Here is a 13,675-nt window from a genome sequence, read left to right as displayed (position 1 = left end):
GCCTATAAAATTTTACAGCTAATATCGACCGATACCGATACTATACCAATAACATCAGTCTCGACTTACGCATGATGAAAACACATGCATAATCAGACCATTTCATTTTATTCTTAATGCAGCTCTCAAAAGGCCAAGTTGAAGATCCTATCTGTCTTGGAAACCAAACTCTGGAGTATGATCTGGTTTTTATACTTTTTCTCACTTTCTTAACTAGTCAATTTAATCTTTTGCTACACGTGTGGTGACTGGAGGTGAAAACAATAAAAATATATTTAAGCTGCTATTTATTTGGCTCAGACACTGATAAAAAAAGAACTACTGCTGTAGCTAATTATAGTGAGTAAACTTGCAGTGCAAAGTATTTGGTTAGAGTGGATATTTTCAATAATACAATCCATCAATTGCAACAGATATTTGTAGTGACAAGAGCACATAAGAAAATTAAAACCTCAGTAGAAGTCATTTGCTCATTTGAAAAAACAAAACAAGAAAAACCTCTCATAAGAGATCAATTCACCATTCCAAATGTTAAAGGTGATTTTATTGCATCTTTCCCTTGGAAACAGATGAATACATTTTTGGCTTCTGAGCTGACGGCCATTGCAGTAAAGACTAGAGAAATGTTAGAGATAAATAGATACTTTCATCTTTGTTGTTTTGAAATTCAAATAAGGAAGCAGGTAGATCCTTTTTTAACTACTGTCTTTGTCTTTAACAGTAGTCTCTGTGTCCCTAAAGTCCTTCCAGTCCTGCTGTTGGCAACACTTTCTTCACTGATGTTTAGACTTTGGATGTCTGCCAGAAAAGGAAACATGAATATACATTTTTAAACCATTTATTCATAGAGGGCAAAAAGATGTCACTTATACAGTTGGTAAGAAGAAATGTCATCATACTCTGTCTTTTTTTTTTCTTGTTTTACCCTTCCCGCTTTTTTCAGTACTGAAACTATGAGTAAATCTTCTTACTTCTTTTTATGCTGCAGCATTGACACTGTTTCTTCTTTCCCAACGCCTTTGGGTTTGGGTGGGAGATGTAGGGAGAATTTCATATCTGCATTAAACACACTTTTCAAATAAAGTGAGAGACATGTGAGGGAGTGTTAGGGGTTAGGAGGAATCACAGTGAGCAGCAGATGAAAATGTATGTCCTTTGTCTTGGTTTGCTAACTTGATTACCCATATCATCCATCCAGACTCTGCATTGTTAGGTTGACAAGTTGATTGCAACATTGTATTTTTGTGTATATATACAGAATATATATATATTGTTACGCCCCCCAAGGTCTAGGGGTTCAGGGACGGTAACATAAAGATGTGTCCAGAGAAAAAGTGGAATGAAAAAATTATTTATTACAAAAAGAAGGTTTTCACAGAACCAAAACACAATACAACTTAACCCAATTAAACAAAAGTAAAGGACCAGCAAATGCAGATATCACTGAGTGCAAATTAAATAAGATGTTCAAACACGTCAGTCTAAAGTAACTCAAAACAACCCAAAAGAAAGGACAAAAGAGAGCACCAAAACCTCCCAAACACAAGCCTCTACCTTGTTCAAGATTTATCTAAAGCAGATTCACCACTTAGCAAAAGAAGCAAGAACAAAATTGTTCAAACTGTCCGAAAACAGTCATCAAACACAGAAGGTGGGGGTCAGCTTTACACAACCTCTTCCTGCTAGCTGCCCCACTGGAGGAATGAATTCAGATGTCTTTTATATGGTGCAGGTGGGCCTCATCAACGTCTGATTGGCTTTGCTGATCCAATGGGGTGGCTGCTCTCCTGCAGCCTCTAGGCAGCCAATCAGAAAGGGTGTGCCCTCACAGCTGATCCTGCATAATAGAAAAAAAAACAAAGAGCCTGCACAGCCTCAAGAGGCCAGGGGCTGTAACAATATCCCTGGGAGTGTGTTTAGGGTTAACTGTACATATTATCAGAATCCAAAGCTCCACATTGATGGTTCATAATAGCTTTATTCTTCCATGTAGCATGCTGTACAGGTTACATAATATAGGAGATGGCATGAAAGTAAACACATTTAAAAATCTGGGCACTTCTCAAGCCCACATGGCTGTTCCATATGTGCTGTGGGTGGAGGTGATAGAGGAACACATCTCAGCACTATTATGTGCTGTTGTTAAGGAGATAGCAAGTGTTTGTTATGCATATTTTCTCATCTGTTTGTATTGCACAATGCCAGTCACCTGGAGGGGAAGGAGAAAACAATCTGTTTTTTGCTACATCAATTTGTAGAGCAGGGCGATTCTGATTTTATTAACAAATGTCTCAGTTGTCCTAATATTCATCCATCCATCCTTTGTCAATACTCACTTATCCTCACCGGGTAGCTGGGTGTGGCGCCTCACTGAAGCGACTGGTTCATCACAGGGCAATCCTCATGTTAATCAAGGAACTAATTTTAAAAAACACAAAATGTATAATGAAGAAAACTGGTATGTGAGGAGTACATAACTCTGGCATCCTGACTGTTTGTGGTAAATATGACATGCTGAGATAAAATTTCTTGGGTAGGATTCAAGCCGCATACAGGATATGTGAAATACAACGAAAATCACTGAAATGACAAAAAATAACATAAACTATGCTACACATTTCAACATCGAAGTGAAAGTAAAACAATACTGTAACCAAAAGTGACCAATGGTAACTCCTAAATATAAGGGGCAGTTTACTACCAAAACTATGTTTTGTCTCTCACACACTACTAAAGACTCATACACACACAGAAAATATAAAAATTGCACATATATACTATTAAAATGTCATACACACATATCTTTTTTTCTCTCTCACACACACAGAAAATACTAAAATTGTGCATATACACTACCAAAATATCACACATGCATAAAATGTTTGTCTTACATGCATACACAAAATACACAAAATTTTAAGTCGGAAAAAGATAGTTTAGGTTATTTTTTCCACAGGTAAACATGGTAATGGGTCACTTTTGACCCTCAAGACAACACAAGGATTAATAGTATATACAGTATGTGCAATTGTAATATTTTGTGTGTGTATGAGTCTTTAGTAGTGTGTGAGAGACAAAACATAGTTTTTGTCCTAAACGGCCCCTCATATTTAAAAGGTAAAGTTCATTCCAACTATTTGGTTATGACATTCCACCTAAAGATACTTCACTGAATCACACATCCTATGCACTATGAATAAGTGCATATGGATGCAAGATAAAAAAAAATTACACAATCACAACCAGGTAAAAACAGCTCTGACATGTGATACGCAGAAAGCCATTTCCAGAATCTTATAACTTATAACACCATAACTGTGAATTTTCTAATACACAACATCTATGTTTGGAACCTGTGTATCTAACATGAGCAGTGAGGGGTAATCATTGATTATGTCATCAGTTGATTTGTAATCACATTAGTCTTCTGAATCATAATAAGATCAATTTGCCAAATACCTAATGATTCCCACCAAATTGATGTAAAACATCGTCATTTGGACAATGTTTAATCAGTTGCCTCAGTAAGTTTTGTTTATCTAAAGCTGCTGACTGTTTCCCTTTAGAAAAAAGAGTCACATCATAAAGAAATAGTTTTCCCTCTTGTAGGCCAGTACACATCAAGAACAAAATAAACTTGAGATGACAAGTGTTGACAGCAAATTGTGACTAACGTATCTATGGTGAGTAAATGCATCACAGAATGTTGCTACATCACAGCTGACATGACAGAATCTGCTGATGTGCTCCTTGACCCAGAGGGCAGCTGATATACAGTAACACACTGTTAAAATCAGACCAACACCAACAGGAGGGCTTTCTTTGGTTTCCAAAGAAAACTCTTAATATTCCAGCATGGAATATTGCCAGTTTATATGGCATTTCCTATTTCAACATGTTTGAACAAATATATTTAAAAAAGGCCAGTATAACAGCTCCTATTGTTACAGAGCTAGCAAAACTAATAAAAAAACAAAAACAAAAAACTTTTTCAACACCTTTTCATGCTGACAAACTCACAGCAACTTTACACTGCAAGTCACACACACGTTCAAATAGAATAGGCAAGTCGTGATTAAGGGTGTTTTCAGACCAACCCAGGATTAGATTCCTGAATCAGACTCTAATCCGTTTGTCTAGAAAGTCTGAGTTTTTGGGGAGGTCTGAATGCAAATTTGAATTCCAAATTGGACTTAAAAACCGAACTCTGATCCGCCTAAAAACCTAGGTCTCGGTCCGGTTGAAGTGGACTGTAAAAGAGAAAACCTGTCTGAATGCACACTCCCAAAGGATCACTAAGGTCAGACGAGCAGAGCAGCAGGAGACAGCATTTGATACTTTTAAAATACTAACTGATAAACTTAAAATTTTAATTACCGTAATAAGAACTAATGATTTCTTTAATCTTTTTTTCTTATTTTATTTCATTTTATTTTATTTTTTAATGTTGCCCAGCTGTCTTGTCCTCTATGACGTTCATGTCATTGTACCAGAGTGCGTAAATGTCTCCAGCCCTCCAGCAGAGGTTGTGCAGTCTCTGTGCTACTTGTCTTCCTATTGCTGTCTCTTGTGTTCAACAGGCTCTAAGAGTGTTGGTTCCTTTAAGGAAGCTGACAGGAGTACTCCACTGTGCCACACTTCCCTCTGCAGGCACAAGTGGAAACATCCACATCTGATTGTTTTTGTTTTTTGGGGTTTTTTTCTCCATCATATAGTTAGAAGACTTCTTATTTTAACCCTCTGATAACCCCCCTTAACTCTTAAGTGGGTCCTTTTTGACCAGGTGAAGTAATGTTTTTGCAATATCTTTGTAATGAAAAGTTTTTATCACTTCATATTCCAGGTATTCTTCAAAAAATATGTTACTGATGTCATGTCATGCAATTAAAATTTTTAATTTAGCTTTTATATATTTTAAGAAATTACATGCTTTATATTACTACCCCTTTCTTCCATGAGTGGGTCAAAAATGACCCACATTCATTTCCTATGAAATTTAATGGGAATCTTTGTTTCTTACTAACTGTGACTGTCAGGAACACATGTTTTGTGAACCATACACACTAAGTCCTAAGTGTCACCCGTGAGTAATAATATTTTACATAGCAATAACTTTTACATATAAGTATTATCTTTATTTTTTACCTCACAAATATGTGTGTGCGTGTCAATCATGAGTACTATGACAGAGTTATTGTCACGACTCAACATATTAGCCTACTTCAAAGTTAGCCAACACTAGTTATCTAACCAACTGGCTACTATTACTGCCTATACTTTATTGTGCATGTGTATTATTTGTGTGTGCATGTGTGTGGGTGTCTCTGTGTGTGTCTGACACTCTGGATGAGAAAACCAAGAGAGAGAGTGTGTTGAATGACATGCAAAACATGTTGATCATTGTCTTCAAGGTTCTTTTTTTTATCATCTCAATAAATAGAATAAAAATTTATAGCTATATAAATAAATGTATAAATAAATGAGCTGGAAAAGAATACAGTGCTTTCTTCGGGTCGGGGAGAATGTCCTGCCCCAAGTGAGGAGTTCAAGTATCTTGGGATCTTGTTCGCGAATGAGGGGAAAATGGAGCAAGAGATCGACATGCGGATTGATGCAGCCTCTGCAGTGAAGCGGCTGCTGTACCGGTCTGTCGTGGTGAAGAGAGAGCTGAGACAAAAAGCAAAGCTCTTGATTTACCAGTCGATCTACGTTCCTACCCTCATCTATGGTCATGAGTTTTGGGTCATGTCCAAAAGAACGAGTTCACGGATAGGAGCGGCCGAAATTAGTTTTCTCCATAGGGTGTCTGGACTCTCCCCTAGAGATAGGATGAGAAGCTCAGATTTTCAGGAGGGACTCAGAGTAGAGATGCTGCTCCTTTACATAGAGAGGAGCCAGTTGTGGTGTCTTGGGCATCAGTATGCCTCCCTGGTGAGGTGTTCCGGGTAGAGACCCCCGGGGAAGACCCAGGACATGCTGGAGGGACTATGTTTCCCAGATGGCCTGGAAACTCCTTGAGATTCCCCCGGACGAGCTGGAACAGGTGGCTGGGGAGAGCGAAGTCTGGGCCTCCTTAGGCTGCTGGCCCCTCGACCCGACCCCGGATAAGCGGAAGAGGATGGATGGATGGATGGATGCACACACATACATACACTCACCTGTTTGATACACACAGCACAGTAGAATACAGACAGTAATGTTAGCTAGCTTGGTTAGCTAGCTAGTTTCAAGAAACATGCTTTTTCGCACCCTCTCCCCATGCCCACACTCTCACTCATGCCCACAATGGATGTTGACATTGTCCGTTATTGACATTTCATCATTGCTGTTGTAAAATTGCAGTTGTTGTCATTTTGTTTTAAAAATGTTCAACAAATTGTTCTAAAAATGTTTAAAAAAATGAAAAATGAAAATATTTCAAACATAAAATAATACTTGTGTGAAATAAAACACAGTAAAAAGTATTATACAAAACATTATTTTGAATCAAAATGACAAAAGTAGCATAAAACACGTTGATTGTAACCCTGGTCAAAAAAGACCCAGTCACGGAAGACTGTATAGTCAGTCACTCAGACATCAGAGGGTTAATGTTACTGCTGTCGGCCTCTATTAACTTCAATCTTTGCAAAGAGAGAAAAAGTGTCACCCTTTAATCTACTTTCTGGAATCCCTTTTTCCCCCCTGCTATAATGAATAGTAAACCTCTTGTGATCATGCATCAGAATATATGAACAAACTGTAAATCTTTGAGTTGCAGAGAGGTTTGCTGATTTTTTAAAACTGAATGTCCTGACCAGATGTTATGTAGGAACTATCATTTACAAGGCTTTCCACTGTAAATGAAACCTGTTTTCTGCACAGGATGCAAAGCTTTATGCTGAGCTGCAGCTTCTCCATCAACTGCTCAAACCAAGCGGTATTAGATGAATCCTTACAGCTGGAGCTACATTTTGACTTAAATGTCAATCAGATTCTCCGGCAGGTTTGTTGTTGTGATTATTTTCCCCTCTTGGACTCAAGTTTAATTATTTGCTGTCTCTGCTGTGGTCCCTTTATCAGACAGAAAAAATGTCTGAATTTCAGATTGGCATGTTTGTCTCATGAAGAAATGAACCCACCCAAAGCCCTTCATTTGTTCCAGCATGGTCTCTTTCTAGTCACTCTCCTCACAGAAACAACAGCACTATTGACTAAGTGCCAGAAGACCAGAGGTGAGCGTTGACACTGAGGAAGTCTTAGACTTAGATCGTAATGTTTTGGAGCATCCAACAAAAGCCTGGGGACACTTCATTGATTCTTTGTGAGTTCAAATTTTGCGTGTTGCTTAGTGAGAGGTGAGCCCTGGCCATGGTAAGCAGTAGAGTGCTGCCCTCTGCATCTGCTGCAGCTTTAGGTTAAACTTTACATAAATAAGAGGCTGGTTTTCTGCCAGCTGATTCTTCTGGAAAATAATAATAGTAATAATAATAATTATTATTATTATTATTTAAAAAAGCATTTCTTGCAGTACTACTTTACCTGCATCAGCCGATACTTATGGGGTTTATTATGACAATGTATGTGTCCAATCTGCAATGTTCAGACTGTCATGAAAAGATCAAATACAGTTTGCATAGGGGCAAATATACCTGATTTGGGTCATTTCAAGTAGGAAAGAAAATGAAAATCAAGAACTAAGTGAACCAATTGCAGGAAGAAGTTTAAAACACGAGTCTTACATAGACTCTCAAAACACAAATTTCAAACTCCCCGTCAAATGAAAAAGACAAAACCATTTGAAAAGAAAAACATAATCTCTTCATGCGTTCAGAGGAAATGGGTTTCTCTGGCTGGCTGATCAGAAGACATTGTCAGTAGTGAGGCTTCATCTAATCCAAACTCTGTATCACTTCCAACACTGAATGTGTTTATGATTTGGAAAGCTTATCATAAGAAAAGTCTGCATTTAAAAGCTGTGAAAGGAAACTTCGAAGAAAAATCATCATTAAGTCCTTTACATTTGTGTACTCAGACCTTTATGTTGTTGTCCTTTGCCTGAGGCTTTTTATTTCGAAAGAAGCATAAGGTGGCCTTTAACTGCCAGTAAAAGGGGCACAAACCTCCTGTATCTCCCATTGATTTGATATACTCAGATTTACATTCATTTCATTAAGCTCAAAATAAAGGTTTTACATACAGTACATACCAAAAGTTTGGACACACCTGTGTGTCCAAACTTTTGGTCTGTATTCAATACAAACCAAAAGTTTGGACACACTTTCTCATTGAATTCAATGAGAAGGTGTGTCCAAACCTTTGGTCTGAACTGAGTACAGACCAAAAGTTTGGACACACAGTTGTGTCCAAACTTTTGGTCTGTACTGTACATAGAACCAATATAAAAATTAGATCCAGGGGTGTGTTGTGGTGGCGTAGGGGATAGCGCGACCCACGTTTGGAGGCCTTGAGTCCTTGACACAGCAGTTGCGGGTTCGATCCCAGACCCGTCGACATTTACCACATGTCTTTCCACCTCTCCGTCCCCCTTTCCTGTCAGCCTACTTTTATATAAGGGACACTAGAGCCCACAAAAAGACCCCCTGGAGGGGAGGAAAAAATAAATTAAAAAATTAGATCCAGACTTTATTTTGCTATTTTTCCAAATCCATCCTTAGTTGGTTCCTATAAGTTATCAAGTTTCTTAATTTTCAGACATATTAAGAAGCAGCTCTCTAAATCCTCTGAAACTTTGTCATGTTGCTTTCATTGCCAGTAGATATCAGATTAAAACCCCCAGCTCGATGAGCTGGTGCCTTCCTTCAGGTTAAGAGATCCAACAGTCTTTCACTGGGCCAATACAGACAGAGTGGCATGCTGATACACTCTCATCTCAGAGCAATTTAATCTCACTATTTAATCCACCGTCCATGTTTCTGGATGGTGAAGTGAAACCAGAGTATCCAGACAAAATAACAAAACAGGGTGAACATGCAAACAGTCCACAGATGGTGTGACATCTGTGGACCTTCATGAAGCTGACACAGTCCTGAAGTACTGCTGAAGTATTATAAAGTCATACTTAAAACAATGAATACATTCCAAAAAGTTAATAATTTTAGCAGGTAGTGAACAATCAAAATGTGGAAGTAGCCCTTTGTTTTGCCTAATGTCCCCTAAGGACCAGAATTTAAACCCCATCTCTGAGTAGTACTGATATACTTTGCTCTGGGTAATAAACCCCCCCGCTGTAATAAACCTGTTGTCGGAAACATAATGGAAAAATCTTCAGGCCTGGTTCTAAGCCTATTGCCAGTATCCAGAGGCTGCTAGGCTCACTGCTATCAGAATTTAAAGCCTATGAAAAATGGAAAAGGGCACATTGTTGGCTCCAGGCCTGGCCACACACTCAGCCCTTGGGCAAAGGCCCTAACCCATAACATCTTTGCCATTTTCCTCTGCTGTGTGTGTGTGCTTGTTCCACACACAGCTCTCCACTGACACTAAATTGGCAACACACTGTTTTGTCATTGTGATGAAATGAGCCCTGATTGCCCAGTTCTTTGCCAGGTAAAATAAATTTGTTATTCTATTACAGCTTGATAGACCTGCCTGCCTAAAGGTAAATTCAAAAAAGTCTTTAGCAGTGCAAGGTTTGCCAGAGGCCTTTTTGGCTCCTTCCAAGCATTTTTTGCCAAGTGACAGGATGGCTGCCAGTTTCCACAGCAATCTCCACCACCTGTGATGGATGGCCCAGTGGGTTAGTCTACACAACGCAGCTGTGATTGCACAGAGCCATAATGGAGGAATAGAAAGGGGGAGGGAGGGCCTGTGAGCAGGAGATAGACAGAGGTTTTATAAGCTTTCATTTGCTTTGAGCAGAAATATTGAGAGTAGATTCAAAGCTTAGAGACTGTGGAGAATTAGTTGCGGTCATCCAGAACTGCTCCAGCTTGCTCTGTGCCCTGACAGAAGAATAAGTGAATAAAAACTGTGAAGTTTTTTTTTTTTTTTTTTTTTTTCCAGTCAGGCAAAGCAGAGAGTAGTTAGGATTAAACACCAACGAACAGAATTTGGTTATTAAAGGGGGAACCTACTTCATTTAAAAACTCTGTACAGCCACATGAAAAATGGAAATGTTTGGTTCCGTGATCAAACCGTGTTTTAGTTGAAGGTTTTTATTAAACATATACTATATTGCCAAAAGTATTTGCAAATAATCCAAATTATAAGAATTATAAGAATCAGGTGTTTCAATCACTTCCACGGCAATAGCTGAATAAAATGAAGCTCCTAAGCATGCAGACTGTTTTTAACTAATATTTGTGAAGGAATGGGTCACTCTCAGAAGCTCTCCTAATATCTTAATCTTAATAATAAGATCAGTCCAAGAGTATTACATAATGTGTTTGTGTATTTTGTTCATTATTTATATTGTCTACTTTCTTTCGTGCAACTGTATCACTCCCTTGTCTTATGCATAAGTGTGCCGTGGAAAGTGCAGTGTCTTGTGTTTGGTCAGCAGCATCAGAGCCAGGGTCAGAACCAGAGGCTGGTTCTGTTCTGGAGCCTCTGAAAATGATGAGGCAAAAAATAATTCTTCAAAAACATAAAAAAAATATTACAGACAAACCTGAATATCAGTGTTGCCATCCAGGGACTTCTTCAGCCCTGTTGTGATACAGACTGCTACAGGAAATCCTTTCTGCCCACAATAATCAGCTTCTACGACAACTCTTTAAAGAAAACTGTAATATTTAATTTCCCAATATTTTAATTGAATTGAATGTCATACTTGCTGTATGTTTGTATTTGGTTTAATATATCTGGGCGATAATAATGGGAAAAGTCTAAGTGAAAATACTTGATTGTTTTCATAAAGACACATTCTTATGATGTGTCTTTCATCTGTACTATTGACAAAATATATGAAATAAAAAATAAAACAAATCAACCAAACTCCCAGAGATTCAGAGGTCTGAACACAGCTGACAGGAAGGTTTACCCAGGAACATCTTTCATTGTGGTTGTTTGGGAAACCGCAGATTTTTGATGATTTTTAAAATCATCAAAATAGTTCTAGCATATAACATTTTGACAAGCAGTGCATCCAAAAACAGCCTGAAGGTTCTTAAATTTAGGAAAGCAAAATATGTTTGTTGGACTGTGGCTGACACAATATCACACAACCATAAACAGATATTAGGAGCTCAGTTTATTCAGACATGATCAGAACCCCGATCCAGTCAGGTTCCTTAAATCCCTTTTTGGTTTGGTTGTAGAAAGAGAAGCGCACAACACCTGCTGCAGATCACGCTTCCAACATTTTTTAATTCCTTCAATATAATTAACCAATAGCTCTCATTTGTTTTGTTTTTCTGCAGAGAGACATGCTGGATGTCAGTCAAATAATGAAGGATCTAGCCAGTATGGTCCACGAACAAGGAGAAACAATAGGTAAGACGTTGTTTTATTGTTTTTTTTCTCTCTTTTTTTAAAGGCTGGTTCATTTGTCTTGCCTGACTCAGTTAGAAAAGTTCATAAGAAAACTGCTAAAACTGCTTTACTATCATAAACAATTCTTGTGGTCAAAACAAACTTTTCAACCTTTGCACCAGAAAAGCTTCTCTGATGTGAAGCAAAATGCAGTCGGGATTACACAGACATTGGTCTGTGAGAGAAAATCCAGTTAGACGCTCTGATTTCTGTAAATGCTCCTCAGTTCCCTGAAGTGTTTTACTCTGGGCAAGAAGAATGAAACTTAGCACTGAGATACATATGCTCTGCTGCTGGAATTGTTCCGTCTGGTTTAATCAAGAACACTCAAAAGAGAATTGATATCTAATAAATGTCAAACAACCGTGAAGCTAAAGAGACATACATGGAAAATGTTGAGCTGATTGGGTGGTACATCAGTTCTGGAGCGAGGTGAAAGGTCTCAGAGTATAGATAGATCCAAGCTGAGAATACTGTCCGTAGCTTTGTTTGGGGTTTGCAAAGTTTAGTTGGTCAAGGAGAACAAACTGTTTAAACATGGATTTAAGGCTGCCACAGATATATGAACATAGGAGGGTAGAGTAAGTAAAAACTGTACCGAAGAGTAACGTTACTTCATTATTTATCTGCGAGTAGAAGTAGAAAATAATATTCAGAAAAATCAATCGAGTAGGAGAAAAACAGTATTTGATTAAAAGAACAATTCTGCAACTGACTGATTATAACATCAGATTTATTTATTGGGGGAAAAAGTATTAGACAGAAAAATGTATAAAGGTAACTGCAAATGTGGATATTTTAAATAATAAAATAAAAGTACAAACAAATAACACCACTTCTAAATAATAAATTTAAGCAGAACAAAGCACATATTTTCAAATGTTGGTTTCAAAAGAAAACTTTTGAAACCAATATTTAAAGTTAGTACTATGTTAAAAATGTATGTTATTTAGATTCAATTTAGAACCTCAAATGAACCTTATAACCTTTCAATAAGAGAAGATTTATTTCCAAGAGTTTTCTCATCCTGATTAGCATCAGAGCAATACTCACTAGCTTTTTTTTAAAGTGAATAGACTTTTAAGTATTTTGGTAACAACTGCAGTAGTTTTGGGTAAAACCTTAGATTATATTTAAAGATAACTACATGGTATTTTGCTAGTATCATAAACCACATACCCAAAAATGTTTGTGCTTGACAACTTCTGGAATCCTGGACGAGGCCCCAAGAAACTGCTGTGGTATAACAGCAAATAAGATGAGTTTAATATGAAGAACAAAACTGTCTGGAATGGGACAGTCATTCTTCACTCACAGCCTATTAACTGCTAAAAAAGGACCAAGAATAATGAGTTTGGAAAAAAAATAAAACTACAACATGTTATCAGCCAAATGCCAAACTTGAGCTTAAATAATCTAAACAGTGTTCCCTACACAGCTCTCTTTGTGACCCATTCAGCATATTAAAGAGAAAAAAGTCAATGATGCTGACAGCTCTTCTTGTTTTTGTGCAAAAAGTAAAACAAAATGGATAAGCCAAAATAAACCACAAAGTTTTAAAACAACATAATTTCCAAAGTCAAGAATGCTATCTTTAAAATTAGCATAAGACTCACTCTATAAAGGTGAGGTTATATGTGTTATTTTAGTTTTACTTTTTTGTTTTTTATTTTGGAGATGTATCAAATGCTGCACCGTGTTGCATTTTCTAAATAGGAGTGAAGATGAGACTCTTTTCGCTGCTCTGGTACAAAAATAAAGTTAAAGCATTTTCTATTTTCTTACAAATACATTTTTGACATTAAATCAGCTTTTAGAGGTTAGTCGGACAGACAATTTTTCACAAAATGACACTTTTCAAGTAATCCATATGTACATTTTATTTTATTTATTTATTTTTCAGAATTTTTTTATTAAACTGTCACAGTTTTGTTATTGCTGCTGCATGTTGCAAGACCATGAACAGATGATAAAGTTGGGGAAAAACTTTAAACACATTGCTTCTTTTTGTGACATCATGGAGAAAGAAATCTACCAAGATATCAGGAAGAGACCGGTGGATCTCCATAAGTTTGGCTTATTATTGGCTCCATTGAGATGCCTCAGGCTAATCTAACAATTGAATGCAAGAATAAATGCCACAGAAATGTTTGTCTGGCTAATTCTGTTTTTAATACATACAATTGTTGTGGGAAACAAG

At 37.3% G+C, this 13,675-nt stretch overlaps 1 protein-coding gene across 1 annotated transcript in view; it reads left to right on the top strand.

Moving 5' to 3' along the window:
* tsnare1 (T-SNARE Domain Containing 1) overlaps positions 1 to 13,675 on the top strand; it is a 124,221-nt gene that overhangs the window by 76,231 nt on the left and 34,315 nt on the right. Inside the window, exon 9 of the mRNA XM_032558887.1 lies at positions 11,364 to 11,436. Coding sequence (XP_032414778.1) covers positions 11,364 to 11,436 — 73 coding nt within the window. The remainder of the gene's footprint in view (positions 1 to 11,363; positions 11,437 to 13,675) is intronic.

Source organism: Xiphophorus hellerii, chromosome 3, assembly GCF_003331165.1.
Source record: "Xiphophorus hellerii strain 12219 chromosome 3, Xiphophorus_hellerii-4.1, whole genome shotgun sequence".
Lineage (NCBI taxonomy): Eukaryota > Metazoa > Chordata > Actinopteri > Cyprinodontiformes > Poeciliidae > Xiphophorus > Xiphophorus hellerii.
This window is presented reverse-complemented; position numbering and strand designations above follow the sequence as displayed.